Source organism: Phodopus roborovskii, unplaced genomic scaffold (assembly GCF_943737965.1).
Source record: "Phodopus roborovskii unplaced genomic scaffold, PHOROB, whole genome shotgun sequence".
Lineage (NCBI taxonomy): Eukaryota > Metazoa > Chordata > Mammalia > Rodentia > Cricetidae > Phodopus > Phodopus roborovskii.
In genome coordinates this window covers 106,652-124,151 of record NW_026125384.1, presented here as the reverse complement: position 1 = coordinate 124,151, position 17,500 = coordinate 106,652, and the positions used below count along the sequence as shown (strand labels likewise).

Genomic DNA, 17,500 nt, shown 5'->3' with positions numbered 1-17,500 from the left:
ACACTCTGAAATACTATCTAGCATTTTAAAAGTTTTAAAAAAAAAAGTTTTATAGGCTTTCAGCAGAGATAAATTGTATCGGATTCTCTGCTATTTCAAAATATTCACAGGCTCTTGACATAAAACAAGGTAAAACGCCAGTGATTCTCAACCTTCCTAATGCTGAGACCCTTGAATACAGTTCTTCATACTGTGGTGACCCCCTGCAGGAAATTATTTTCACTGCTACCTCATAACCGTAATTTGCAACTGTTACAAATCGTAATGTAAGTATCTGTTTTCTGTGGTCTTAGGAGCAACTTTGTTGCAACGACATTGTAATCTTTAACTGTAATGAAAATGACTTGTTAAACTAATTCAAGAATAAAATATAACACACATTTATTAAAAGCATAAAATTTTTTTAATAGGATTAAATGTGGGTATGGGTACTACCTCCATTTGATTAAGTATTTAGGCCTTCAAGATGGCTCAGCAGGCAGACCCCTGTAAAAGGGTCACTTGACCTGCAAAGGGGTCTCAATCCATAACATAAACAGACAACTGTATAGTTAACCTGGAGTTTCAGAGTGTGAAGGAGGCAGAGATCTTGACTTTGAAAATGTAAACAGGCACTTTCCTCTCCAGGGTTGGGAGTGTTCTGTCTCATCATCTACTTTTCTGATTTAATGGAAGTTATGTTGCAAGGACAGAACACATTAGCAACTGTGACTACAACGGTTAAACTCTGGGATCTTGTCACTGCCTGGTCTGAAAGCACCCCTGACTCACACAGGCTCCTTACTTAAGCTTCTGCTCCTCTGGCCCCATGCTCTGCCAGCTTTGTTTTTTTTTAAACAGCCTTTCAATTCTTACCCCTTCTCCAAGGGCAATGAGAAACCCCGTTACATCACTATTTATAAGGTTGAATTAATTTTTTTTTTCTTTTTCCTTTTTTTTTTTTTTTTTTTTTTTTTTTTTTGTGCGAACTCAGCTCTAAGTCACTCTCTCCATCAGCTGACTAATTCCAGAAGGAAGAACATGAAACCATATTGTTCAAGACTCAGAAGGGAGAACAATGGGCAGCGGGAGCCCTTGACACCCCCCTCTCCCTGCTAACCAGAAGCTGCTACTTTGCCAGGGGAGTCAGGAAGTCCTAACATTCCCACCTGAGATTGTATCACCCAGGAAAATAATAAGCCCAGTTTTTGAACATGTACCAAGCCACACGTGTTATTGAACCAGGACGTGTTTTCCACCATCTTAACAAAAGATCTTTTTCCAATGATTACAACAGAGACCCAAATACATACAGGGTACTGGCTAAACTGTCTGTCTGTCTGTTTCTCTCTGTCTCTTCTCTGTCTCTGTCTCTGTGTCTCTCTGTCTTTGTGTCTCTCTGTATCTCTCTCCTCTCTGTCTGTTGGTCTGTCTGTCTCTCTCCCTCTCTCTCTCTCATACACACACAAAAACTTTGGTGCTGGGGACTGAATCTTGGGCTTACCCACAGATGATCTCTCTGCTATACCACCAGCAAAGTGAGAGATAGTGTAAACCATGGTTGTGACCTAACACTGTATGCACATGGTGGACACGCCTGCATGCGGAGTGAAACAGCCACACTCATAAAACAAAATCTAAAAAGTAAAAGCAAAGCATGATCCAAGCTCTTAAAGGTATGGTAACTCACATTTTCAGCCAGACCACCACACTTTTTGAGGATGCCTCATTCCAAAAATGAAAGCAACCCACCAAGCGGGGAGAGAGGGACACTCTTGCGACTCTCACTCAGGCTCCCCTGGATAAAATTAATTGTGGTGGTAAGACCCAGGCATAGATACTCTCCAAAATTACTTCAGTGTGTGTGCATGGTGTACGTGTGCTCACGTGTGTACGGGCACACATGCCTACACCCCGTGTACAAAGGCCCAAGGATGACGCCAGTAGTCCTGCCCTGTCACTCTGTGCCTTACCCTCCTAGGACAGGTGATGGGAGATGTCATTCTGTAAGTATGTTTCTCATACTGGTTAATGAATAAAGCACTGTTGGCCAATAGGAAAGGAAGATAGAAGGGACTAGGAGACAAGGAGGAGAGAGGAAGGAGTAAGGAGGAGTCAAGATGGAGAGACTGGAGAGAGCAGAACGCCGGCCCCTCTCTCTGGTAAGATGAGACCATGTGGAAATACTTAGATTAACAGAAATGGGTTAATACTTAAGATAGAGCTAGCCAATAAGAAACTAGTAACTGGCCAACAGCATTATATCAAATACAGAGTCTCCGTGTGTTAATTGGGGCTGGCGCGCAGTGGGACAAGACTGGCGGCGGGCAGAAAAAACCTACTCCTTACAGGCAGGGTCTTGGACTAAGCCTGGAGCTTGCTAGGGTACTAACTAGACGGGCTGGCTAGCAAACCCCAGTCATCTTTCTGTGACCACGCCCCCTGGTTCTGGTATTACAGGCATGTACATCCACGTAGGCTTTCATGTGAAGGCCGGGGAATTTGAACTCAGGCCCTCATACCTGCTCAGCAAGTCCTCTTAACCACCAAACCAACTCCCAAGCCCCCATGTATTTTCAGACTCCCTCCTGAGGTGCTGATGTGCTCACAGAAACATGAAGCCTTGTCCTGGCAGAAGCCATACTCGGTCGAAACAGTGGAATCTCACCTTTGATTTGCTTCTGACACTGGACTGACACACAGGTCTCTACTGTGCCATCCGTGTCAGTGGCGGGGTCATCATCATCAATGTTTATCTCCTCCGTGATTACATCTGGTCCCAGTTTGGCCATGTATAACATGCTGATCCTTTTCAGTGTTTTATTCTCTTTGTTTAGCTAAAAATAAAATAGAAAAGTGGTCATTTTATTATCAGCAGTCAAACAAGTATCTTGGATCTTTCAGACAAAGGAATTAAGTGTATTTTTGTCTTACATACACACTAACATCCAAGATAGAATGTAACGGCTAAATTCAGTCAATAAATAAATCACACCCATGCTTTAATATTTTAGTGGCCTCTTCTTGGGTTACAGCAGCTGCAAGTGGATTACTGGCTATAAATATTATGAAATACAATGGGGTGTGAAAAGATGGCTCAGTGGTTAAGAGCACTGGCTGCTCTTTTAGAGGATCTGGGTTCAATTCCCAGCAACCGTGGCCTCACAACTGTCTATAACTCAGTTCCATGGGATCTGACACCCTCACACGACCTGAATAGGCAAAACACTAATGCATATAAAATTAAATTTTAAAAGGAAGTACAAGGAATTTGGTGCTGGCCGATAGCTTAGTGGGCAAAAGTGCTTAAACCTGAGGACCTGAATCCCAGCAGCAGGGGATTGAATACCCTCTTCTTGCCTTTGTGGTTTCATTTTCCAGAACTCAGGGTGAAAGAACCAATTCACCAAGTTGTTCCCTGACACACATGCCTGATTTATGGCATGAAAACAGCCACGTGCGCCAGGCACACTTACTTGCTGAGAGAGAGAGAGAGAGAGAGAGAGAGAGAGAGAGAGAGAGAGGAACACTTAAAGAATTAGATAAAATATCAACATTTCTAGCCCATTAATAGTCTTAATAAAAACTGCTTTATTTCTGACAAATTTTCTATTTGTTGCTGTGCTGAGAATACTGAATCGGTCTGTTTTCCCAGCTCCATTCTCTTCTATTCCACCTGGCTTCTGTGGGAAGACAATGTCATTGGCCACAGACAATCCACACTTAGAATTAGTACACGACCCATGGTTAGCCAATCAAAGATCTTTCTCTAGGAAACATGGACCTGGAAAAAAAAGAGTTTCCTTGCCCAAGTCTGGCCCTGGGAGGTGATTACACCATCTCCAGGACTGAAGTAGAAGGGTAAAATCCAACAGCAAGTGTGAGACCTTTTATATCACAGCACAGAGGAGAACTCGAATCCACAGTGCATCATGCGTGGATGATTTTGAGGAATTCAGGAAAGGATGTCTTAGTCCTTTGTCTGGCTGTAGATAGGGTGATCCTGCACCACTCAATTGAGACTTCTCTAACTCCGAGGCAGAACATAAACACCTCATGCTACACTACAAGGACTCATCGTCATACGGAAATTTACATGGTGGTCACCTTGGGCACACTGCAGTGACAAGGGGAATAAACCAAATAACTTTGGATCACTGGCTTCAAATACGTTGTCACTAACCAAACCAAAACGGAGGAGCCACACTTGTGAGAAATTGACAAGGTCAAACTGTACCATGAGAACGTTCCATTTGGCCTGGCGGTGGAAGCTCACACCTTTGATCCCAGCACTTTGGAGGCAGAGACAGGCAGATCTCTGTGGGTTCAAGGCCAGCCTGCTCTACAGAGTGAGTACCAGGGCAGCTAGGACTACACAGAGAAACCCTGTCTGTAGAAAAAAAAAATTAAACAAACAAACAAAAAAAAAAACACAACAACAACAAAAATATTTCTTTTTTTTAATATTGTGTGCATTTATCTATGCAGGTATGTGCACAAGATCACATGTCCCCACAAAGGCCAGAAGAGGGTATCCCATCCCCTCCCTGCTACTGGGATTCTATAAGCTGCTTAATGTGGGCGCTGGGAACTGAACGTGGGTCTTCTGGAAGAGCATCAAACAAACACTCCAGCCATCCCACCTATGCCCCGAAACTCCACTTTTAGTCTGTTTTTTTTTTTTCAAGTCCCAAGAGTTCATCACACATCCTCAAAAACAAACCAAATAAATATCTACTTTACAAAAGACTTCTTATAAATCAGGAGACAAATGCCGTGCACTAAGGGACCCGTTATTAAAAATACGCTTAGGGGACAGGGAGCCCGGTGACCGATGAGCAGGGATAAACCACTTGTCACATGGCAGGGTTTGCCCCTCATACTAATGCTTCTTTTTACACCACACCACGGCTATGGGATTGTCTTCAGAAAACCCTGATGCTTAACATAAGACAATTACAGCTCAAAGGGACAAAGTCTCTCTTTCAAAGTCACTGGTTAAAACAAGAAAGGCACCTGGAGAGAACAGAACTGGGGAGTAAAGTGCTGGCGGGAAGCGCATCAAGAGCTGAGTTTTGGCCCTCAGCTCCTGTTGTAAAACACCAGGTAGAGTGGACCGCACTGTGACTCCAGGGCTGGAGAGGTGGAGACAGGCAAGTCCCAGGACTTGCCGTCCAGCCAGACTGGGCTAAACAGCAGGCTCCAAGTTCAGTGAGAGACCCTGTCTCTAAATACCAGGCCAAAAGGGATAGAGGGAAAGGCCCAAAGTTGAGGTGACCCTGAGCTACAGATACAGGTACACACACACACACACACACACACACACACACACCACGCATGCATGCCATCACACATACACACAAAATACAAAGGAAGAGAGGAGATGGGGCTGAGGGATGGCTCATGGTTAAGAGCAGCACTGACTTCTCCTCCCAGAGGATCGGGTTCAATTCCCCAACGCCCACATGGCAGCTAATTACTGTCTGTAACAGCAAGATCTGACACCCTTACACAGACATGCACACCACAGGCAAGCCACCAATGAACATAAAATAAAATAATTTTTTAAAAAAAAGAGGAGATAAAATAAGGTTGAAAGCAAGCTATGTTTGGACCGCTAATCGCAGAGCATCATGAAGAAGAAAGAGGAGGCACCCTCCCCCCCACACACACACACACCACTCTCTGCTGTCAACACTGTCTGCCTGTCATCTAGATGAGATGACCAGAGCACAGCACTGGCCTGCTCAGAGTCACATATGTCCCAAACGACGCAGCCAGAAATAAGACAAGCGTTCATGTGCTCGCTTTCCATACACTCTTACCGTCCTAAGAGGCAAGAGTGTGTCCATCTGAATGCATATGACACAGAGACACCCTTGGGCACTGGAAAGGTTCCGAGGAACCAACCCTGGTTCAAACACATTGCTTCTTCACTCATCCCAGAAGAAGTGAAGGGAATGGAAAGAGGCATCCAGAATCCAAGGGACAGAAACACTGGGACGTGAGGGCCAGTGGAAGCAACGTGAGCCAGCCCGCTCTATCAGTGTCCTCAGAGGAGCCACCCATAATGCTGTGCGTGCATTAGACAGGATGGAAGCTACACGGGGAAATTCATGTTCCTAGTTAAGCTCTGATTCCGTATCTTATGAATCCTGGTGCAGTGTCATTATGCAAACAATTAAGCAGATACCTTTAGCAAGCACGCTGCTAATGCATACAAATTAAGTACATTTATTTATTTATCTATTTATCAATAGTGGGACTTCAGTCACATCCAAAGAAATACTTTGAGAGGTGAGTGGTATGGGGTTAGTGGAGATACAACCAGCATTACGAATGAGAATTTGGTTGGAAATTGCTGTAATCCATTTTCTGATGGATGCTTTTTACCCAAAATACATAAGACAGAGATAAAAACATTCTTTAACTAATAATGTAATTCTGATGAGACAGAATATAGAAAATTACACACTTGGTAAAATCATCAGCTAGAGGCAATCGTGGTGCGATGGAGGTCACCCCTTCCACAGCCCTCCCTCTGCTTCCACAAATAACCACCTGAAATGTGAGGCTGGGGCTGGACTTTCATCAGGCTCCAGCAGAAAATGCGCTCAGGGGCTGTGTGCGCAGCACTCCACCAGGCCAGTCTCGAAGTGTAAGCACGTGCCAGATGGTGGGGAAAGTCTACTCTAACAGTCTGCCTCATGGACTACTCCTCCCAAGTCAAAGGGGCCCAATGCTGGGAACACACACACACTTACTCACACACACACAGACACACACACAGACACACACACACAAACACATACACACTCACACACACACAGACACACACACAGACACACATACACAGACACAGAAACACACACACAGACACACAGAAACACACACACAGAGACACAGAAGCACACACACACAGACACACACACAACACACACACATACAGACACACAGACACAGACACACATACACACAAAAAACATACACAAAACACAAAACATACACAAACACACACAAAGCACACACACAATACATACACACACAGAGACACTGACACACAACACACACAAATACAAAACATACACAAACACAACACACACAAATACACACAAAACATACACAAACATGCACACACACAAACACACACACAGACACACACACTAGTCTACTTTTATAACAGAAAATGGATTTTCCATGCGGCAGATGCTTACAGGAATCACATTCCAGGACTTAGGACCTTACCTCTCCTTCTCAAAGCAGACAAGTGGGCAGAGATTTGGAAACAAAGCAAGAGAGGAGACTCCCCGTAGAAGACCGAGTTGAAATACAGAAGCCTAGGCACAGCCCCACGGCTTGCACAGACTCCCCTTCGTTGCCAAGGGCTTTCAGCACTCTCTCGAGCATGTCTTCTCCTATCTCAAGATGGTTCTGCATGAAATTCACTTCCTCTATAACCATGTGAGAAACTTAGGCCTAAGAGGAAAAAGAGCTCAGCATTCAAGGGTTGAGTCAACTATTCCTGAAGCCCACCCTGCCCCATGACCAAGAATGTTTCCCATTCTTCCCTACAGCCTAGACACTTTGGCCATGACTAAAAATTCCTCAGAAGCCGCCGTTGAATAAATCCCATCTAATGTGTGTATGTGAAAGAAAGAAAGACACACACACAAAGTAAGAACTTTCTCAATGATTGCATATGCCATATTTTACAAAGTCTTCGTCTCTCTCTCTCTCTCTCTCTCGCGTCTCTCGCGTGTGTGTGTGTGTGTGTGTGTGTGAACATGTGTGCAAAGCCTGCATGCCTGTACACATGCCAACCTTGGGGTTCATTCCTCAAAAAGTTACCCACCTTTGTTTCCATAAAGCAGGGCCCCCCCACCAGCCTGGGGGTTGCTGATTCAGCTGAGCCTCTCTGGCTAGTCCACCTGTCTGTGTCTCCATGGCGCTGGAGATTATTGAAAACACAAACCCACCACCCTGGCTTTTTGCGTGGTGCTGGGAATCAGACTCGGGTCCTCTGTGCTTGCCCATTGAGCTGGCTCTCCTGCCCCTAAAGTATTCAGTTTCTATGTTGCTGTTTCCAAACGAACAACAGACATGCATTAAGTAAACAAGCTTCCAATAAATAAGAAGCCACAGTACAGTAGTTTTTTGATCAGCCTAGACCCTGTTTGTGGATTTAACATGAAAAATAGAGCTCATAAGAAATAAAAGGAGACATAAATCCCAAGTTGATCTTGTGGCTGCCTAATAACGTGGATGAGTGTCTAAAGTGTTGTGATATCCCTCTTCCAATAATACAAACTAGTTCCTGTTGTTTCTTCTACTCCAGGTAAGGAAAGCGTGGCACTGAGACTTACAAGTCATGCGACGAGAAAACAGGTACTCACAAATCGTCCATTGCAAAACAAAATATCATTGGGAGGAGAAGAAAATCAAATTTTATTTGGATGTTTAACAACACTTGAAAATTTTTTAATCTTTAGATTCTGGGGGGGGAGTAGCTACGTTATGTAAATTTAGATTTAAAGACATGTTATTTCAGATCTGGGAATGGTATTTTGAAGATTAAGCAAGAAAAAAATACGAATTTTCCCACCCCCAGAATCTCAACCCTAACCCTGCATATTGTAGACTGACTTCCATTTGTTTGGCATAAGGAAAAGAAAATTAAAGGACACCCAAATGTGAAAATCAACAAAAGTTAGCAAAGAGCCCTGGGCTCATATAACACAAAGACAGATTACTCTTGCTTCATTTAAGCTTAATTAACCTGCAATTATGATTAAACTCCGGGGGGGGGTTCTTTAAATGAAATACAGAAAAAAAATGTATTACTTCCTAAGTCTGTCCAAAGTTCTTATTATGTTAATATTCAAATTCATAAAAGCAGAAACATCTCTAACCTTGACATTTTTTCCAGGGGTAATAATCTGTTGCAATGCAGGCCAACCAAAAACCACTTAACTAATTAGTAGTTGCAGTCACCGAGAAAAACATGGAATCAACACTGTTATTACAAGTGGCACATTTGATCGGCATCTAATTATGACTTGATGAGCGCATACTTGCATTATCAACGTTACCACCGCATCCCATCAGGGCCTAAAAGCTGCTGATGGCATTGACTTTATGACACTCCCACACCTCAATGGCACACTTGCATGCACCAGCAATCGGCCGGCAGGGGCCCCCTCACTAAAATGCACGTTAAGCGTAATTTACTGGTAGACATTGTAAATAAACAGGATTGGAAGTGAAAATTGTACCAAGTGCATAAGACACAATCGGACACATTGGAAGTGGCAGCCTTAATTGAGAGTTTCTTTGACTGTTCCAAGATCATTTCAACTGCATTTCTCAGAGGACAGTGATTAGGTAACTGGGGAGATAGATTGGCATAGGTTGTCAGGCGCATTGCTGACGGAGCAGTGAATTAAATTGTATCTGCTGTGGGAGTGAAAGCTGTGATGTGAGGTACAGAGGCCTTAGTGGTCTTATCATTATAACACAATGGTCATGTTGTCATCAACCTTTCTGGCTCCAATTGAAAAAGAAATGATTGTGTGTTGAAGCTTCCCCCCTCCCCACCACCCCCTTGATCTCTTCTATCTCCTGTCCTGAATAGAACCAACTTTTCAGAGAGCTATAGAAATCACGAAATAGGTCCTAAAAATGCAGCTGCTTGGCATACAAACGGGTCCCCATTAAACTGGAATCACACACAATATGTGTTTATACCAGAGAAACAAATAGAAGCTGAACACGGGCCAAGTTTATTCACACACACAAAGCCCATGTAGCTCTTCTTCATCAATGTATGCCTAAGTTCTTTATATTGTAGTTTAAATAATAAGCTCTATTATTTCTGTAAAATCCTAATATTCCTGGCATTTGATCACTATGTTTACAAGGTAGGTTCTTCAAAAATGTGAAGGAAAGAGAAAAAGAAACCTATACAATTTTTACAACATCTTTTAAAATATTACTTTGAATTTTTTTTTTTTTTTTTTTAGCCTTAACTACTTGACATCTTCGCCACAATCTGGTATTTCTACTCTCATAACAAAAACATAAACACTCTACATTTTTCAGGAATTTGACTTTTTTATTCAATAACATTCTTGCTCATGAAAGTAAGGGGGGGGAACCATTCTGCAGTCGAGAGGCTTGGGCCCAGCAAAGAAGGAGGGGAGGGAGGAGGAGGCCTTACTTTCTGAACATTTTTGTAAAAAGATGTCCTGTGGTTTAATCTGCTTCTTCAGACACCAGAGTACACTCTGATGGGGGAGGGGGTTTCTCTCTCAGGGAAGGGACAGTGCAGAACATTTTAAACTGCGCCGCATCGCATGTAACTTTGAGAAACTGCATCCAGTGCAAACTGATGGCATGGACATCTGTTTATCAACTCCCTGGGTTCATAAGAAAAATATACAACAAGGGGCCATTTACATCTGTCAGATGGAGGGCCTTGTTCCCAAATCCCAAAGTCACACACGACACACAATAGAAAAGCAAAGCTAATTCCAAAGTATGAATGTATTTCCCCCCACTTTGTTCTAATTCTGCTATATTTATGCATGAGTATACGTGTGTGTGTGTGTGTGTGTGTGTGTGTGTGTGTGTGTGTGTGTGACCACAGTGCACTGTAGAGGTCAGAGGACGACTTGCTAGAGTTGTTTCTCTTGTGCAATGCAAGTCCTGAGATTGACCTCAGGTCTTTGGGGTTGGAAGCATGCACCTTTATCCACTGAGCAATCTGACCCGGCCGTATTCATCCTTTTGGAAAGAATCCAGGTTTTGAAAAACATTAGGGATTTTTCTCGTATCTATGATCACTGAATGCTTTACCATTTTTGTAAGAACCAATGTTTAACAAAGAAAAAAACAGGTCGGGCACAGTGACATGTACCTTCAACTCCAGCACTCAGGAAGCAGATGCAGGCAGATCTCTGAGTTTAGGGCCAGCTAATCTATACCAGTAATTTCCAGGCCAGCAAGGACTACATAGGGAGAGCCTGTCTCAAGAAAACAACAATAAAAAAAGAAAGGAAGGAAGGAAGGAAGGAAGACACATAGATAAGAAAGGGGCCCTAAGATTGTAGCTGTGCTTTAGAAACAAACAAAAATTCATAATAAAATATCTATCGCCAGTAAATTTTATAGCAATACAAAGACTAACCTTGGCTTCATTGTAATGCCCTCAGGAAAATGTGAGCAATAAGGAATTAAGTTAACAACTGCCAGATCATGGATACGAGAGGCTCATGTTACTATCTATCTTCTAATTTTTCCAATAAGAAAAACCTTTAAAGTCTGGGGACGTGGCTCCGTGGATAGTGTCTGCTCTGGATCCCCACCTCCAGCATCTAGCACTGTGCATGCTGGGGGGGGGCTGGTACATGACGTCAATCCTGCTCTTACGAGGCGGAAAGAGCAGAAATCAAGGTCTTTCTCTGCTTCAAGGAGTTGAAGGCCAGACTGAGACACACGAGACCTCATCTCAAAGGCTTCTGGAACTCGCATGTATAATAAAGTCTATTGACTTATTTCTATAGTCTAGTTGAATTAACAAAGTTTGTGTCTATTCATCTATGACTTCAGGATAGTGTACTCTTATGTGTAAGCACCTGAGAGAGTATCACATTGTAGGGTTTGGGGGGGTCCACTAAACAAAATATTTGTCTTCTACAAAATATGTGCTTTAGTAAAACAGGATTTTATTATTATTATTATTATTATTATTATTATTATTATTATTATTAAAAAGCCCTGGAATTTGCTCTGTAGACCTCTCTCTTGTCTCTGCTTTAGAGTCATGGAATCATGGGCATGCACCACCACACACAGCTATAAAACATGGATTTCAGTTCATGTATGTCTGGCTCTCTTGCACTTAGAGCAACACTACCTACAAAGTAGGTCCTTCGGTTGGAAAGGTGAAGACCAGGTCTGCTGCAGAAATGCTTATCATTCACTGAGCCGGGCTGTGCCTAGCCTTGTCCTAAGATGTGTGTTCCCATGAGTTCTCAGAACCATCCCTACAAAGTAGATGCTATCCTGGCATTTTATCTGAGAACACTGGGACCCAGAGAGGTAAAAATAAACCCTTTTCAAGTGCAGCTCTGACTGATAAGGCCCAGGTAGACCCAATCTAGGACACTCCAGTTTTCCATGGTCCTTTTAACACTTGCTACAATTGAGGCTGTCCGCTCCAAAGATCTTGCTGCTTGGCAAGGCCTCATGCCCCACCTCTCACAATAGGGGCAACACACACAGGCTCTTTGGAGCACAGGCCCTGAACACAACACTGTTTTCTTCAATATCAGATTGCTTAAAAAAGATCCTTGTCGTTGCTACTGCTATCATCGGTGGGCTGCTGCTGCTGCTGCTGCTGCTGCTCCTGCTCCCATTCTGTTCTGTTCTTGTATGGGTTCCAAACTCACTGTGTAGCCAAAGATGAACTTAAGCCCTGATGCAGCTGCCTCCACCTCCTGGGTGCTTAGATTATACATATGCACACCATGCCTGACTCCATACGGTTTTCAGGATCAAACCCAGGGTCTCCCACATACAAGCCAAGCATTCTCCCAAAGGGCTCGGCTCCCAGACAGGCTTTCATGCGGCACAAAATGAACCAAGCAGGCTCTAGTGTGGGAAAGCACGTGCAGCCTTAATCATAACTCAGGGTCTACCACTGCAACCTCAAACACATGAAGGGACTTTACTGTGGACACACGGCCTCCCTCTTTGTGTAGAGAAACTCGGGGGCTAAGGGGAGCTGGCAGAGGGGCCAGTGACGGACATGCGGCCATGGCCAGAGTTGCATTTACCCTAGGAAAGGAAAGCCAAGCTAGGCTAAGCAAAGCCTGAGCCCTTACCTAAGCCTCAGTGGGCAGATCTTCCCACATTTTGAGAGGTAGACCTTGTGGGTAAGCATGGTAGAGGAGATTCAGAGCAGCCAAGCAAATCCATACAGCCCCAGAATCCCCACATTCTAGGGTTAACAATAGGACTTCACCCGGCAGCCCCAGCAGCCCGATTGGCCATGGCAGCATTTATTGAGTACTTACTGAATCCTAGCTCACTGGAGGGGGGGGGGGAGAGGGAGTTTCTTTCCTTTTCTTGTTTATTTTGTTTTGTTTTTTGAGACAGGGTTTCTCTGGGTCGCCCTGCTTGTCCTGGAACTCACTCTGTGGACCAGGCTGGCCTCTGCCACCCTAGTGCCCAGGGTTAGCTCTCTTATGCACATTTTTCTCACTTCATCCTCAAGAAACAAGGCAATTCACCCCAGATTTACTAACGCAGAAAGCTGTTCAAGGCTACATGGGCTCCTTCCCAGAAGAATGCTCCCTTCCAGATCTCAAATTCTGCCCTCTGTTCAAAGCCATGAACTATTTATCTCCATTCAGCTTTTAAAAGAAATAAAATCCTCTTTCTTTGGCTTTGAGGTAGAGTCTTGAAATAGGATGGCTTCAAACTCTACCAAATAGCCAAGGGTGACCTTGAACTTGCAGCCCTTCTGCCTCCCCGAGTGCTGGGATTGCAGGCATAAGCCACCACGGCTAGTTTTTAATGTGGCTCTAGAAAACCAAACCTACAACTGAGCACTCCAGGTGAGCACTCCCCTTGCCTAAAATGAGATACTGCAACACATCCCTAACCCTCAAAAATCATACTTCACTATTCCCATTCTCTCTCCTCAAGACTGAGTAAAGAATTCACATTTGGCTGAGTGGTGGTGGTGGTGCACACCTGCCTTTGATGCCAGTGTTTGGGAAGAGGAGCTGGAAGATCTCTGTGAGTTCAAGGTCAGCCTGGTCAACAAAGTCTGGGACTGTCAAGACTGTTACACAGGGAAACTCTGTCTCAAAAAAAAAAAATGAGGAAAAATAAAAAAGGAATTCACATTGGGGTCAGCAGGATGATGGGCCAGTGGGTAAAGGAGCTTGTCACCATTCTTGATGACCTGAGTGACCTCCACATGTGTACACTTACAATTAGTGTACAAAAGATAATTCTTTAAAGAATTCACATTCTGACTTCCGGACATTCAGACTTCAACTAAACCAGGGTTAATAAAAGTAAAAACTAAATGCACCTCACAATAGCGACTATTGTGTTACCATTTCAATGAGTCCTCTCAGGTCCTAATCTGAGTTCTTGTAGAATGATCGGCATATTCAGAGGAAAAAGCCGCTCCTGAAGGGGCATGGTAGGCGAAAGCAACTTGAGAAAGTTGTTTCCATTCTTACTGAACACAGGAGGCAAATCCCTACCACCTTCCTGTATCAAAACATGTTGTGGTAAACTGAACCATAAGAAACCTGAACCAGTCCATTGCACACAGCACACCGCTCCACCCTCAACAATCCAAGCACACAAACTAGCCCCAATACTCATGGGCTTGTGCTTTCCAAGTACACTCATTCGGATGCCATCGGCCCTGCATGATAGGGTGAGGACATGAGAGGGAGTCGTCCGTGCATCCACAGACAAGACGCATTTCTGTCGTAGTCTCCGTCCTCCACAGACAGTGATACCCACAAGATTGCCCTGTGCTTTGTTGTACTCGGATGATGAAATAGAGCTGGCTGCTGGGGTTTGACCACTGCATTTTACTGTTTTGTTTGTTTGTTTTTCATTTTTGAGAAGGGTAAAATGTCTCCTCGAGTGCAGACTCTGACAATACCTGTTACCTGGCTTCAGAATTTCTGCAGAATGATCTTGAAAGGTCCAGCTTGCAAGGGAGAGGATTATTTTCTTGCAATGTCTGGTTCTTAGCCCATGACATATTCCCCCGTGTGACACTTTTTGGATCTGATCAGCTATGTTCTGACTTATTGGATAAATAACAGATTCATGTCACATTAAAAAAAAAATAACAGTAAAAATCTGAAGAAAACTATTATTGCTTCTCTAAGGACACAACTGAATGAGAGCAGTTTCAAACACTCCAACTGCTCTTTGCTCTTAACCATTTCACTGAAGTCTAAGTGCTGTGTAAGTAGTTTATATACTTAATATGCACAGTGTGATCAGTGGGGTATAAACATTCCTTCGTGAAACCATTGCCAACATGGAGGCCACCGACATACTCATTGCCTCCTGAAGTCTCCTTCCTCGGACTGATTGACTGATAGACTCACACCAGGGCCTCCCCAAGTGCTAGGCAGGTGCAATACTACCCAACTGCATCTATCTCCATCCTGTATTTAGAACACTTGAAATAAGACCTCGCCTGTTAGAGCATATTGACAAATATGTAGTGAAGTTTGGTAGCTATATACCCAAATCCCCTGCATAAATCCCTGGCATAATTCCTTTTCCTTGAACTAATCTAAGAAACTAATCAGATTTTATAAACACGTGAGTATCTGCCGAGTGTTATTGATAGTAGTTTAAAAAAACAGAAACAATCTTCAGGGCGGTGGTGGCGCACAACTTTAATCCCAGCACTTGGGAGGCAGAGGCAGGAGGATCTCTGTGAGTTTGAGACCAGCCTGGTCTACAAAAACTAGTTCCAGGACAGGCTCCAAAAGCAATACAGAGAAACCCTGAAAAGCCAATAAAACAAAATTAAAAAACAAACAAACAGAAACAATCATCAGGGCAGTGGTGGCACACACCTTTGATCCCGGAACTCAGGAGGCAAAGGCAAGCACATGAGCCAGCCTGGTCTACAAAGCAAGTTCCAGAATAGCCAGGGCTGTCACACAGGGGAACTGACTCAAAACCCTGCCCCCTCCCCAAATATAGAAATAGTGATGAGAGAACAAAGTTATAGCACCATATTACTACATAGGTGACGTATTATATATAGTCGCTAATATTGTGTGTAAGACGGAGCTGCCCAAAACTACGCAGGGTCCAGTAACAACAAATCATGACATATTTGTATAACACACTACAGTGTAATGAAAACGAATCACAGCTATGTATAGCAATATAGGACAAATGATACCTTAAGCACCAAAAACAAAAAACTTCATATAGTTACATTATAATATTATTTCATGGCACACATATGGCACAAACAAAAACATAAGACTACGAAATGACAGACTGCGTATACAGCTGTGGTGAGGGTTGGCCCTTAGAAGACATGGAAGGATAGAGGACTTTGTAATGTTTATATACTTACGTGTGCATTACATACTACAGACTAAAGAAGACAGTAGTTAGAACTGACCTGTACTTCTAGTGACACACAAAGATACACTGTTTACTGAAAAAAGGCTATGAACTGGAATCTAAAGCATGCACTTTTTCGAGAAACACATATTTCATAAAGGGACGGCCACTTAGGATAGAAAATAAAATACTAACTTTGGCTTTTCACAAGGAGTCTAAGTAACAAGCGAATTTTGTTTTACTTTGATATTTTCCCGTAGCGAACTTCTCTTGCCACGACCTTAAATCTTTATAAGGCATTTATAGAATATTAATGCTTATCCCATTGCTTTTTGGCTCTTCCCACCACCCCCCCAAATGGGAGGGTTTTTCCCTTGACAACATGACCAAGCACCTAGCTTGGTGTCCGTGTACTCACACAATCCCCAGAGCCAAGTGATCACCACCCCCACTAGAAAGGCTCACGTACTTTTCTGAAACTCTTCCAGCTTTTTAACAGCTTCATCTCGTTCTTGCCTAATCTTGTCACACTGAAATGAAAAGCAGAAAAAAATGTTAAATTTATCTGATGAAATTTGACTGTGACAGGGCAAGAAGCAAAAATAAGCTTACACACAGCAGTGGCACTCATTAGCCTTTCCTTTTTTTATTTTCCCAGACACAATATTTGGGGGGGGGGAGCTGGAGAAGCAGCTCAGCAGCTGTGAGAGCATGCTGCTACTGCAGAAGACCCCGGGCCAGTTCCCAGCACCCATGCCATGCAGATCACACGTGACTAACTCCAGTTCCAGGGAGACCTGGTGGCCTCTCCTGGCCTCCCAGGGTACTACTTAAACACAATTAAAAATAAAATGAATTTTAAAAATCTTTTCACAGCCCCAATACTACTGATGTTGATACTACTCACACAACAGGAGATGCACGCGTTTTTTTTTTTTTTTTGTTTTTGTTTTTTTGTTTTTGTTGTTTTTGTTTTTTTTGTTTTTTTTTTAACCCAGCTGAGTTTCTAGGACTTCCTAAGACAAGAAGTCATTCATTACTCATTATCCCCTTGGCAACCAATTGACTATCCTTAGTTAAAACAAATTCCTCCTTTAAGAGAATACATATGGGGGGCTGGAGAGATGGCTCAGAGGTTAAGAGCACTGGCTGTTCTTACAGAAGTCCTGAGTTCAATTCCCAGCAACCACATGGTGGCTTACAACCATCTATAATGAGATCTGGTGCCCTCTTCTGGTGTGCAAACATACATGCTGACAGAATACTATACATGATAAATAAATCTTAAAAATAAATCTTTAAAAAAAAAAGAGAGAGAGAATACATATGGCTAGCTCCACAAAAGAACCACTGAGCTGTCAAAGCCAGTCTTGGGTTAGGTAGG

The 17,500-nt window shown here is 43.3% G+C and overlaps 1 protein-coding gene across 1 annotated transcript in view; it reads right to left on the bottom strand.

Moving 5' to 3' along the window:
* Nucleotides 1–2,647: 2,647 nt before the first annotated feature.
* The window catches only part of LOC127214710 (shootin-1-like), a gene marked incomplete at its 3' end in the record, with an annotated part of 40,517 nt that continues 25,664 nt past the window's right edge, over nt 2,648–17,500 (bottom strand). Inside the window, exons 3-5 of the mRNA XM_051175010.1 lie at nt 16,586–16,646; nt 7,333–7,448; nt 2,648–2,816 (exon numbers count right to left, since the gene is read on the bottom strand). Coding sequence (XP_051030967.1) covers nt 2,648–2,816; nt 7,333–7,448; nt 16,586–16,646 — 346 coding nt within the window. The remainder of the gene's footprint in view (nt 2,817–7,332; nt 7,449–16,585; nt 16,647–17,500) is intronic.